This window comes from Salmo trutta, chromosome 32 (assembly GCF_901001165.1).
Source record: "Salmo trutta chromosome 32, fSalTru1.1, whole genome shotgun sequence".
Taxonomy (NCBI): domain Eukaryota; kingdom Metazoa; phylum Chordata; class Actinopteri; order Salmoniformes; family Salmonidae; genus Salmo; species Salmo trutta.
The window spans coordinates 23,513,007-23,526,970 of NC_042988.1; the positions used below are offsets into that span (position 1 = coordinate 23,513,007).

Below are 13,964 nucleotides of genomic sequence, written 5' to 3' on the forward strand. Positions count from 1 at the left end.
ACCTAAAACTAGGCCCAGAGTTTTTCCAGATCATGTCGATCTTCTGTTGACATCTCACTCCAACCCTATACAACAGTCACTGTGTACCCAAAACCCAGCTCCCAGTCCCAATCCAGTGTTCATGCATCAGTTTATTTGCTGCATCGGTTTGTTGAGATCACAGAGTCCCTGGCCAAAACTAGCAGTGCTATTTGTTTGCTAATTGCTCGGTAAAGCCACTGGGACACGGGCTAACGGGCCCCCAGATCTGTGCACATGGCTGGGTTGGGTAAACATTAGAGATGAGTGATGGAGGGAGAAGCCTGCCATAGTTGAAGAGTTGGACTGAAGAATCACCAGGCAGATCAAATTAATGGGCCATTTTGCGAGGAGCAAGAGTCGACAGGACTCCGCCCTAATGGAATGGCAGAAGAATATCCATACGCAAACTATAGCCATACATTGCATGAGTTAATTGCACAAATGTATGGTTGGACTATGGTTGGTTCTCTACGGAAGTCCAGACTGCACATATTAATACAACAATTATTGCATTGTTATGTCGAGATCACAACTTATTTCTCTTCTCATCACGACATAACAAAAGTTGTTTGGTCGAGATCACAAGATAAACTCTATAAATATGACTGGATGTATTGATGATAGATTGACAGCAGTGTCATAGTGGACCAAAGACAGAAAGACTCTACAAAGATCTAATATCTTTGATTAGAGCACAACAGTTGTCTTATCAAAACTCCAGCAATATAAGACAAACTGAGGAATTACAAACTGCACATGTTTAACCCAACCCCTCTGAATCAGAGAGAGATGCTGGGGGCTGCCTTGATCAATGTCATCTGCACAGTGGTTTTTGGGGGTTAACTGCTTTGCTCAAGCGCAGAACAGCAGTTTTTTTCCACCTTGCCAGCTCAGGGATTCAAACCAGTGACCTTTCAGTTACTGGCCCAATGCTCTTAACCGGTAGGCTACCTGCCGCCCGAAATGTGTCAGTGAGATGATTTTTATAACTGGATGAATGGCAGTGCTGTCCTTCAGTAACACAACATTTTGCCCACCATTTATGGCTGAAATGACAAACAGACTGTAACCTTCATAAAATGTTTGAGTATTTAGAAACCTCAATATGTGATTCACTTCACCTGTTTTACTATTTTAATTTTTCTGTACTAGTTTTTAATTGTTGTTTGTGACTGTGTTTGGCTGCTACTGACAGACCAATCTCTCTGTTAAAACTATTCAAGAAATTAAAATAAACTTTCATCGGTAGTCTGCAACCACAAACCTCAATGTTAACTTTTCTTGCCATAAACATTCAACATTCAATTCAAATAGTAGTGCAACATCACTTTTACATGTCTTTAAAATTGGATTGTACTGGAGCCAAAACTGGAAGCAATATACACTGCTCAAAAAAATAAAGGGAACACTAAAATAACACATCCTAGATCTGAATGAATGAAATAATCTTATTAAATACTTTTTTCTTTACATAGTTGAATGTGCTGACAACAAAATCACACAAACATAATCAATGGAAATCCAATTTATCAACCCATGGAGGTCTGGATTTGGAGTCACAGTCAAAATTAAAGTGGAAAACCACACTACAGGCTGATCCAACTTTGATGTAATGTCCTTAAAACAAGTCAAAATGAGGCTCAGTAGTGTGTGTGGCCTCCACGTGCCTGTATGACCTCCCTACAACGCCTGGGCATGCTCCTGATGAGGTGGTGGATGGTCTCCTGAGGGATCTCCTCCCAGACCTGGACTAAAGCATCCGCCAACACCTGGACAGTCTGTGGTGCAACGTGGCGTTGGTGGATGGAGCGAGACATGATGTCCCAGATGTGCTCAATTGGATTCAGGTCTGGGGATCGGGCGGGCCAGTCCATAGCATCAATGCCTTCCTCTTGCAGGAATTGCTGACACACTCCAGCCACATGAGGTCTAGCATTGTCTTGCATTAGGAGGAACCCAGGGCCAACCGCACCAGCATAAGGTCTCACAATGGGTCTGAGGATCTCATCTCGGTACCTAATGGCAGTCAGGCTACCTCTGGCGAGCACATGGAGGGCTGTGCGGCCCCCCAAAGAAATGCCACCCCACACCATGACTGACCCACCGCCAAACCGGTCATGCTGGAGGATGTTGCAGGCAGCAGAACGTTCTCCACGGCGTCTCCAGACTCTGTCACGTCTGTCACATGTGCTCAGTGTGAACCTGCTTCATCTGTGAAGAGCACAGGGCGCCAGTGGCGAATTTGCCAATCCTGGTGTTCTCTGGCAAATGCCAAACGTCCTGCACGGTGTTGGGCTGTAAGCACAACCCCCACCTGTGGACGTCGGGCCCTCATACCACCCTCATGGAGTCTGTTTCTGAACGTTTGAGCAGACACATGCACATTTGTGGCCTGCTGGAAGTCATTTTGCAGGGCTCTGGCAGTGCTCCTCCTGCTCCTCCTTGCACAAAGGCGGAGGTAGCGGTCCTGCTTCTGGGTTGTTGCCCTCCTACGGCCTCCTCCACGTCTCCTGATGTACTGGCCTGTCTCCTGGAAGCGCCTCCATGCTCTGGACACTACGCTGACAGACACAGCAAACCTTCTTGCCACAGCTCGCATTGATGTGCCATCCTGGATGAGCTGCACTACCTGAGCCACTTGTGTGGGTTGTAGACTCCGTCTCATGCTACCACTAGAGTGAAAGCACCGCCAGCATTCAAAAGTGACCAAAACATCAGCCAGGAAGCATAGGAACTGAGAAGTGGTCTGTGGTTACCACCTGCAGAACCACTCCTTTATTGGGGGTGTCTTGCTAATTGCCTATAATTTCCACCTGTTGTCTATTCCATTTGCACAACAGCATGTGAAATTTATTGTCAATCAGTGTTGCTTCCTAAGTGGACAGTTTGATTTCACAGAAGTGTGATTGACTTGGAGTTACATTGTGTTGTTTAAGTGTTCCCTTTATTGTTTTGAGCAGTATATAACTGCCAGACAAAAGGCAATTTCTGCCTGGGTTAATCCCTTATCAAAATAAAAATGGATGCATTGATCCACCCTTGGCTCTGCCTTAGCCATATTGTCAAGCTATCATCAATACATCCACTCCTATGTATAGAGTTCATCTCGTGATCTCGACTTAACAACCTTTATGTAATGATCACTAGAAAATATCTCCACAATAGGAGGGAATCATTTTTTTATTTACATGTCCTCTCTGGACTTCCGTAGTTCTTTCTATAGCTGTTGGAATGAAACGCTCAATTGCAGTTGCGGCGCATGAAAGCTAGGGGGAGACAAGCTCCTGAACACTGAACCACGCTTATGGCGCGCGGAGGGAGCTGTCCTTTCAGCACTTTGAGGAGGACCACACATTCAAGAGCAGTGGCGGACAACCCCCGCGCGTTTCTCTGGCTTCCTACTGCTTATTTCCCCATTCAAAGTTATTTCAGTGAAGGTACATGGAGTAATTACATGTATAGGACCGAGAAAATATTTTGCTGGCAGTGGCAGGAGCTAATACATCTGATTACTTTGCAATTATAAATGACACCGTGATTGTTTGGATCAAAATGGCCAAATCTGAAAACAGCCCAAAAGCGAGTCCATCTCATAAGGCTGTCCAGCGTCAAAATATGGAACTGTTATTTGGTAATTAAACAAATGATGATAGAGGGAGAGAAACCACAGCTGCACTAAAGGTGTAGGCTGTAAAATCTGAGAAATTGGCACCCAAAGTCTAATCCAAGCGAGCACGAGAAATAGTAGAGTCACGCAATTCAGACTCAATCCAATAAATCATTTTGGGGGATTATTTTAGGAACATTATGAGCACCATGAATAGACTATCATAAAACCCTGTGGTGGCAATAACCCAAAGCACGTCAGGGCTTATAATGCTAATGCATAAATATAAAATACAGTTCTCCATAATCCTTCAACCAGTTCTAACTAACCCCACCCCCCTCTTTTCACACACACACACACACACACACACACACACACACACAGACACACATACAAAACCAGCCCGCAACCCCCGCGCCCCCTACTCACCCCTCCCTCCACTCCAGAAATGGAATTAAAATCTTTAATAGGCTATCTTTCCAGCATCGGTGGACGAGCACTGTAGCCTACTAAAGCCAGAGTATAGCATCAGTCAGTGTGGGAAGAAAATAGACTCATAATCTTCAGCACTACAATCAGCATTCAAACACTGACATAAACCATCGTTTTAGAGGAGAAAACCTCAATTAAATGCATAGCGCTGTGACACTGACATCCAGAATATACGGAGTCCAATTTTCTCCCCTCTCAACGGCTCTGTGGATCTGTGCTGTTGGGTCGGCGTGGCGTGCTGTCGGTCTCTTCCTCCGGTTGTGTAATATCTTTCTAGCCCAGCTACACACTCCTACACCCTCAGAAGAAAAACTCCGCTGTCATCTGAACGAACAAGGGAAGGAACAAGGATTGGAACATATACTGTCGTTTTTTGCTTTGATTTGCAACTGAGTTTTCTATCAGATTATTTTCAATTTACATGGCGCAAGGGCTATGCAAGTGTGAAGGTTCTGGTTCCGGTTCTGGGTGTGATACAACCGTGAATTTGGATATCTAAGTAACAGCAGTATTAACAGTGGTACTAAAACGGATCAGTTCCGGCGGCATCCCCAACTCCTCTTTCTCCTCTTCCCGGCTTTATGTCGAGTAATGGTCGGCTTGCCTTGCTGGATGCACCCCGCTCTCTCCGGATCGTCGACTGCACCCTTTCCAACCGCAAATCCCCATTTTCGGAGGAAACCTTCAAGGAGCTAAGGGCTACATATGGAAACTGGGGATCAGAATTTTAGGAAAAAGGAAATCTAGTGCTTGTTTAATTTGTTTTGACCTGATTTATCTGTTTCTTTACTAATTAATGTATTTATTCATTGGGCTTGATTTCTTCATTCCATTGTTGGTTGATTTATCAAATTGATGCAAGCCCTATAGTATTTTACTTTCTTATATAATATAGACCCCAGGATTATTTTCATTTGTTTCCACTGGACTTCAATCGTCCATTTATTTACAATTGCTTTTCTTATTTTCCCTGTCCTTCATTTCCCATCCCTGTTTCTCTCCTTGCTTTTCCATCTTGACTATAATAGCCCTGACGTAGGGTTATTCAAACATAATTAAACATAAAATATATACAAATTCAGCATTATATGCCAACAATAATTGTAATTAATTTCGCATCTAAGAGACGTATTGACTTGCCAGGCAGAATTGTTGTAAGCCTACCATTACTCTAACACCACCCCCACCCTCTTCTCTTCATCCATTTGAGCTCATATTCATTCAGTGCTATCCATAGAATAGTACTTCTCTGCAAACCTTGCACACCAAGAAACACATTGCCAGCGATCTACATGTGTTAAATGCTACATTGTAAAGCATGAGACAAAAGCTAGTCTCAAAGCAGAATAGCCTACTGAATTTTGATTGAGGCTATCCCCTTTTCCATGTATATTACAGTCTCTCTCTACCTATCACTTACTGTGATTGTATATTATACATAATAATCTTTACATTAGTAGGTTCATGCTGCAACTGCCAGTGTAGGCTAGTTGTAGTCATAGGGATAACAGTTGACGCTATAGTCCATTTTAGAGGCCATTACCTTGTCCATAATTCTTATATTTGGGGTAACATTTAGTAAGAACCCATCTGGGGAGAGAGACACTGCGTCCTCCTCCCCAAACTACCCTAAAAGGAAACCCAATTTCTCTTAGTCAGTCCTCACCCAAACGCAACCATAAGGTTCCTACCGCATCCACCTCCTTCCCCCTCCTTTCGCTCAAATATATCCCATTTTTTTAGTTTGGTTTGGTCCCGTAAATTTTCAAATATTTATTTCCTATATATCAAGAGGAAAGGGGGTCCCCCTTTCATGGAATGCGGAAATATGGGTCTGTTTGACCGCGGAGTTCAGATGCTATTGACCACGGTCGGCGCATTTGCCGCCTTCAGTCTCATGACCATCGCGGTTGGCACGGACTACTGGCTGTACTCGCGCGGCACGTGCAAGTCAAAGTCGGTCAGCGATAACGAGACCAGCAAGAAGAACGAAGAGGTAATGACCCATTCGGGATTGTGGAGGACGTGTTGCTTAGAAGGTAATTGAGCCACATGCGTTTTGCAGTCACCTTATTTTCTCCATGTCAGTATACCATAGTGATTACATTTTAACCTTTAGCTACATGTAGTAAAACCTATCCCACTCGTTGACGTTATAACTTGTATCCCTTCCTTTGCTTTTCTACTGACATATGTTTTCTACTGACATATGCCATGTGGATCAGGTTTATCTTAGCCCCATACAGTGTATCAAACACAGAATTGGGCCAATGAACTACTGTAAGAACCCTCCATTTCACACCTCTTAGGCCTATACACAATCCCCAAGTGACACCTTCAAAACATGACTTTTCTACATTCTTTGCCACCAGTCAATTGTATTGTTCAAAACAGCACCAAGTGACCATGTCATTCTTCAAACATTTCTAATTGTGATAACATATGATAATGACCAGTGCACAAGAGCAACAGAGTCAGCCATTCCTGTCAAAGGTCTATTTCCATCCAGACCCCACCTTTGACCTCAGGATGATGGGGTGCCTTAACAGTGCTTGTCATTTACCCTTTGACCTGGCAGTGCTTAGTATTTTCTGAGTTGTCAAACACAGTCACCTCTCAAGCGCAGGTTCAAGACCACCTCCCACGTCTTGACTTGACACACAGTGGGGTCTTGTTTCCTGTCATGCTCTGGCGGAGGCGTCAGATGCTGACTTTGAGCGTAACCTTGTGAGGTCACGCAGCGTTACATCTTCTTAGCAGAGAGATTCACACAGGCCTCCTGTCTCTCTGTACACTCCTCTGTCATTTGATAAGCAGTAGGCAGTCAGTCTCAGGTCAAATCTCTGCTCTAACAGCCTGAGGTGAAGTCAGTCCCAGGAAGTGGTTTATGTAAATAATGTCAGTGCCACTCAGCTGTAAAGATCTGATGATTTGAACTCTTCAAAATGTGTATGTTTGCACAGAATAAAGTTATGTGTTTTTTGGCATGTTACATTCACATTGGCAAAAATGTACAAAAAAAATTGAAATTACAGGGATGTATTTTTATTTAGAGAGTTTCCTGGGCAATAAAAGTACTGTTGTATGTTAATTTATTAACCGACATTACTGGGTGATTTTGACCAAGGTAGGATGGCTGACGTTGGCCATATCTGTCAGGGCGGCTTAAGCATCTGCTTAAAGGTTTGTTCAAGGTCTGTCTGACACCCTGCAGCTACCCTTTCCAGGAGCTCTGCATCTGTTCTCCTGTGCTAGCCAGGACATACAGTGGGAGAGCCATTTTAGGTCTCAACGTGACCCATCACGGGTTAACTACAGCGGTGGAGAGGTTTTCAAAGACTAGAGATTTTTAACCTCTGTTGAAAATTCACACTTATCTGTGAAGGTGGAGAAAATCAGTGGTGTGATATGACTGGCCTTTGCCTTAGTCAGGCTGTTATGTAATTAACAGACAATTGTTCTTAGTCCAGACCTGACCAAAATCTCCTATACTTGGCACAAGGTGAATTACAACTACAAAGCCCATATGCCGCAGCTTCTCTTTTGTGGCAAGATACCAGCCACCCTCCATTGAATTGGTGATCCAAATAGCAGGAAATGAACACTGATTTGTAATTTGCGATTCATGAATGGTCTCAGGCCTTGATGAGGGGAGGAAGCGGAGAACGGCACCATCGCATTTACACATCGAGGTCAGATTCATTTGAATACCAATCCAAACGACTTCCTGCTGTGGAAATTGGGCTTAAAAAAATGCAATCGGGTAAATTTATTCATGGGTAATTAGCACAATTTATACCGAAATCTGTGATATTGAAAAATAGGAAGTAAACTGCAGAGCCGGATCCAGCTGCAGTGGAGTACAAGCAGCAGCTCAGCCACAAGAAGCTCCTGCTACGGACCAGGTGTGCTGCTGCTATGTCTGCCATCTCAGGTGGATACTGTAACTACAGCATGAAGAGGTTCATGCCAATGCTGAAATCAAGTGGGTACTTTGTATGGAAAATCATCATCCTACACCTTGTGTCTCATATATCGGTAGCTACCTTGTTGCGATGGATGATGATGCATCCTGTCTGTATCACAACTGACAATGCAGACAGTGATTTGCTGTAGCCCAGCTCTGGCCCACTCATACAGCTCATGTTGTGTGCCCAGGTGGGCGAGGGGTTGTGTTTGTTTAATCAGCTCCTGGAGAGGAGAGCCCCTGATCACAGAGGGGAATGCCCACACAACCATCTACCATTCTACTGCTCACTCCAGTCACTGTAATACCATACCTAGCATACCTGTGTGGGGGGGGGGGGGGGTGTATGCATGTTTGTGTGAAGGTAGAGGCACTTCTCACTGATCTCTCCTCCGGTGAACGTTCAGGTCCTTTTCCCTCTCCAGCACTGGAAAGAGAGTGGAGCACTTCGATGGTTCCATATGGCTTATATAGATTTTGTAGATTTACACTTGTTTTCACTAGTCGCCTGTGCTATCAGTCATACTGAAAATGCAATAGCATATGCCATCGCCAAAGCATGCGATTAATTTGTGAAATCTCACATTGCCCTTGGAGCTGGTTCATATGAATGCTTAGTCCCTTGATCTGTTGCAGTATTTGATTCAATTGTCCTGACATCAGAGAAACCAAAAGATGTGTGCTATCAGCAAAGAGCCCTCCACAAGATTTGGCAACAATGTGCTTGGCTTACTATTTGGGCAAACAACATCTAACAGGAGTAACACAGTCCATTACGAGGAAGGTCAAAGATTAGAGTTCAGCATACATCACAGTTCTATGCTTGCTCCACTCATTCACATCAAACGAGACGCAGTCATTTGAATATGTTTTGTATTGTAATTTGCACTGTATTATACAGTAAATTGTATTATGTAGGTGGGTGGCCTTGTGAGAGCCAGAACGGCTCATAGGGCAGGAGTCATCTCCTGTTTCTGAAGCGTTAGGTAGAGGCAGGAGGTTATGTAGTATTATGTAGTGTTATTTACATTTACATGTTAGTCATTTAGCAGATGCTCTTATCCACAGTGACTTACAGTACATACATGTTCATACGTTTTCGTACTGGTCCCCAAGGGAATCGAACCCACAAACCATGCTCTACCAACAGGAGGATTATGCATATTATATTATGAATTTTAGGTATTTTATTTGTTATTTGTTTCCTGTTTGGACTCGAGGAAGAGTACTTAGGGAAGAGTACTTAGGGATCCCAATACAATACTAAATTCCTGTAACGGCCGTCGTTGAAGAGAGTAGTCCAAGGCGCAGCGTGGTTAGTGCTCATCATGAATTTATTAAAGATAGAACACTTTAAACCAAAAACAAGAAACCGACAGCCAAACAGTTCTGTCAGGTGCAAAACACTAAACAGAAATTAACTACCCACAAACCCCAAAGGAAAACAGGCTGCCTAAGTATGGCTCCCAATCAGCGACAACGATGTACAGTTGTCCCTGATTGAGAGCCATACCAGGCCAAAACAAAGAAATACAAAGCATAGAAAAAAGGACATAGAATGCCCACCCAAATCACACCCTGACCAAACCTAAATAGAGACATAAAAAAGTCTCTCTCAGGTCAGGGCGTGACAATTCCTCTTCTATAATGAGAAATAAATATCCAAGACTACATTTTAAACACAGAATAAAATCCTTTGGAGCCTCTATTGTCATAGTCACCCTAATACACTAGCATCCAGTTATACTGGCAGTTATACTGGCAGTTGTACTAGCAGTTATACTAGCATATATACTAGCTGTTATACTAGCAGTTATACTAGCTGTTATACTGGCAGTTACACTGGCAGTTGTACTAGCAGTTATACTAGCTGTTATACTGGCAGTTATACTAGCTGGTATACTGGCAGTTATACTGGCAGTTATACTGGCAGTTATACTAGCAGTTATATTATCAGTTATACTAGCATATATACTAGCTGTTATACTAGCAGTTATATTATCAGTTATACTAGCATATATACTAGCTGTTATACTAGCAGTTATACTAGCTGTTATACTGGCAGTTATACTGGCAGTTATACTGGCAGTTATACTAGCAGTTATACTAGCTGTTATACTGGCAGTTATACTGGCAGTTATACTGGCAGTTATACTAGCAGTTATACTAGCTGTTATACTGGCAGTTATACTGGCAGTTATACTGGCAGTTATACTAGCTGTTATACTAGCAGTTGTACTAGCTGTTATACTGGGAGTTATACTAGCAGTCATCCTAGCTGTTATACTAGCAGTTATACTAGCAGTTATACTGGCAGTTATACTAGCAGATATACTAGCAGTTATACTAGCAGTTATACTGGCAGTTATACTAGCTGTTATAGTAGCAGTTATACTGGCTGGCAGGTATACTGGCAGTTATACTAGCAGTTATACTGGCAGTTATACTCGCAGTTATACAAGCAGTTATACTAGCAGTTATTCTGGCAGTTATATTAGCAGTTATACTGGCATATATACTAGTAGTTATACTAGCAGTTATACTGGCAGTTATACTAGCAGATATACTGGCAGTTATACCAGCATTTATACTAGCATTTATACTGGCAGTTATACGAGCAGATATACAAGCAGTTATATTAGCAGTTATACTAGTAGTTATACTAGCAGTTATACTGGCATATATACTAGCAGTTATACTAGCAGTTATACTGGCAGTTATACAAGCAGTTATACTAGCAGATATACTGGCAGTTATACTAGCAGTTATACTGGCAGTTATACAAGCAGTTATACTAGCAGTTATACTGGCAGTTATACGAGCAGTTATACTAGCATTTATACTGGCAGTTATACTGGCCTATGCTTTGAAAGCCTGTGCAAACTATTCTGTGTATTATTGTCTGAGGCAGAGCCATACAAAGGGATGAGGTAGGGGGATTTGTCTGGGGCTATGTTCTGTGTGTGTTAAGCATACGGTAAACATGTGTGGTGCTAATGGATTGAGCCCCAGAGGGAGGGGGGAACACTGCTCCATCCTGTCTGGGCTGGGCGACTGCCTACCGGAGCATCCACATCGGTCGGCACGGCCTCCTCTCCTCACAGCCAGGTATAGCACACCACCACGCCATCGCTCCACGCTAATCTGCCCCATTCATCTTCATTACAGCGCCCCCCTCTGCCTCGGCTATAGGAGGAAAAACAGAGGAAGGGAGGAGGAGGCAGGAGGTGCAATAGACGATGGGAAAATCCTTTGACAAAAGAGGGCTACTTTGGTGGCTGTGTTTCCCCCCCTTTCCTCCTATCAGCTGTTGTATGAGTGGTTTTCTTCAGTAAGACCAATAATTCACCCCCTGCCTCGGGGTTCACTGGCAGAGCCGTTTCCCATGAAGGACTATCAGCAATAGAGGGAATACATGTGATTTGTTTGCTACCTTGATGCCGTTTGGAAGAGTAGTCCAATGCTTTGTGATGCCATATGAATGAAAATATATGCGGGCCAGCTTTACCCTCTGCATGAAAAAAACTTGAAATCCACCCACTTGGTACCCTTTCCTGGTTTCTCAGTTGTGGAAATGGACTGGTGCTGAAGAGAATGCATGTAGGATGGTTGAGGAAAGGAATGACCAAACTCCAGGACTTGTTCGTGTGGCCTCCCTCGGTTCCTTCCTGTCAATCATCTTGAGACTATACCAGTGTGTGTGTACAGGCACTGTATCTTCTGGTTTTCTACATGAGTATGTGGGTGTAGCGTTGTGAACAGGTGGGAGTAATCTACTAGTGTTTTCTCCATGTGTATGTTTTTGTTGGTGTATGTGTGTTTGAGCTTGAGCACTTGTTTGTGTGTGTGTACACGTTTGTGTGTGTGTCTGTGTGGGTGTGCGTGTGAATATTTACATGCGCGTGTGCGTACATGCATGTGTATATATGTGTGTGTGTGTGTGTGTGTGTGTGTGTGTGTGTGTGTGTGTGTGTGTGTGTGTGTGTGTGTGTGTGTGTGTGTGTGTGTGTGTGTGTGTGTGTGTGTGTGTGTGTGTGTGTGTGTGTGTGTAAGAGAGAGACACAGAATGAGAGCTAGTGCAGAGATTGTTTGGCTGGGCTGGGCAGTGCTCCAGAGCAGGATTAGTCTCATAGTCCAATCAGATAAGGATTACACCGGCTGGCACATGCCCACCCAGGCTAATGACCCGACCCTAAAGTGGCATTAGGCTGTATTATGACACGGCTCCACTGTACACCCAGCTGCATGAACAGGATAACATGCCCGCATATCCACCATCAAGGAACCCAAGCATAGCCAACGCACACCAGTGTACTGGATGGCTGTATCAAGTTGAATACAGAGTACTGTATCCGTGGCAGTTCAGAGTGGTCTGGTATTCAACCACTTGTTGAGATAGGGGCAATATGGGTTCATGGACAATCCCTCCCTTAGTGTTTCATTGGACTGGCTATCCACAGTCGGAGGGTTGTGGAATGACATCTGCCCCAGTCACATCCCTCCACTCAGCTGCTATCTAAGTGACTGGGCTCTATTGCACTGTCACCTCTCCCAGAGCACATAGATAGATGGGATTCATTTAGCTCTGACCTGTCTGCCGCTGTGGCTACAGTAGCTCTGCTCTGCTGGGACTGCAGACAGACACTACTGGTCTGTTCTATTGGCCACTAAGGCCTGATTATTACAGTACAGTCATTACTGGATGGGGCTGTGTGAGACTCAATCACCTTCATTACAGTAGTACAGTGTCTGTGGTGTCAGTCTGTCTGTCATTGTCCCACTGTGGAGATGTCCATGTACTGTAGTTCTACTCCTTTATAATGTACTGTCCATTGCCTTGGGGTTTCCTCTTATTGGAAAGAGAGTGAATAGTGGGAGTGATTATGGTTCAAGACAGTCTAATATGCTGTTGCAGTGTTTTGGTCATGTGTAGGTCAATCACTAAGCCCCTCCTTTCTGACATTATAACATGCTTTAGTACAGTGAAGGTTATATCACTTTCCTATCTGGTTTTCTCATTCTCATTCTATGCTCGAGTATAGTGGAGGTGTGTAGTATGTAGGAGTCTCCATGCTATTCTGAATCTCCCCTCCCCCACACTTAGCTTACTGTACCTGCCAGAGAAGGCCTCTCCTGGCTTGGCAGTGGTGTGAAGCGGCATAATCCTCATCTCCATCTCCTCCATGTGCCCGTGTTGTGTGATGGGCTATGGAGGGGGAGATGCCATAGTAATTGGTTTAGGGTATGATTAATGGCACTGATGGCTTTGATCGATGGGAGACGTGCTGTAAACTTTGGTAGCCCTGTCCCGTAAAAGCCGCCCTCCTGCACGCCCACCTGCCTGCCCGCCTGCCTGCCCACTCAGCGTGTAGGAGTCCCCCTGCTCCACTAAACGAGAGGGCCAGTCGTAAATTAGAAAAAAGGACACGTGTCAAAGAGGGGACGGCGTCCTGGTCACCAGATGATAATTACATCAGTCCTCTCCAGTCCCTGAAACTCGTGTGTGTGTGTGTGTGTGTGTGTGTGTGTGTGTGTGTGTGTGTGTGTGTGTGTGTGTGTGTGTGTGTGTGTGTGTGTGTGTGTGTGTGTGTGTGTGTGGCTCTAGCCTTCATTTACACATGTTATTTTTAGCTGCAGTCAGTTGTGTTGAGGGGGAGTCTATCTTTATCCTACATGGCCAGGGAACAAAGCAATAGTGCACATGGGCTGGGCAGCTGGGCCAGTCATACCCTTGGACAGTCATACCCTGGGCCATACTCTGGGCCAGTCATACCCTTGGACAGTCATACCCTGGGCCATACTCTGGGCCAGTCATACCCTTGGACAGTCATACCCTGGGCCATACTCTGGGCCAGTCATACCCTTGGACAGTCATAC

At 44.3% G+C, this 13,964-nt stretch overlaps 1 protein-coding gene across 1 annotated transcript in view; it reads left to right on the forward strand.

Moving 5' to 3' along the window:
- The first annotated feature begins 4,077 nt into the window (after positions 1 to 4,077).
- LOC115171467 (voltage-dependent calcium channel gamma-2 subunit) overlaps positions 4,078 to 13,964 on the forward strand; it is a 64,376-nt gene continuing 54,489 nt past the window's right edge. Inside the window, exon 1 of the mRNA XM_029728297.1 lies at positions 4,078 to 6,159. Coding sequence (XP_029584157.1) covers positions 5,934 to 6,159 — 226 coding nt within the window. The 5' untranslated portion in view covers positions 4,078 to 5,933. The remainder of the gene's footprint in view (positions 6,160 to 13,964) is intronic.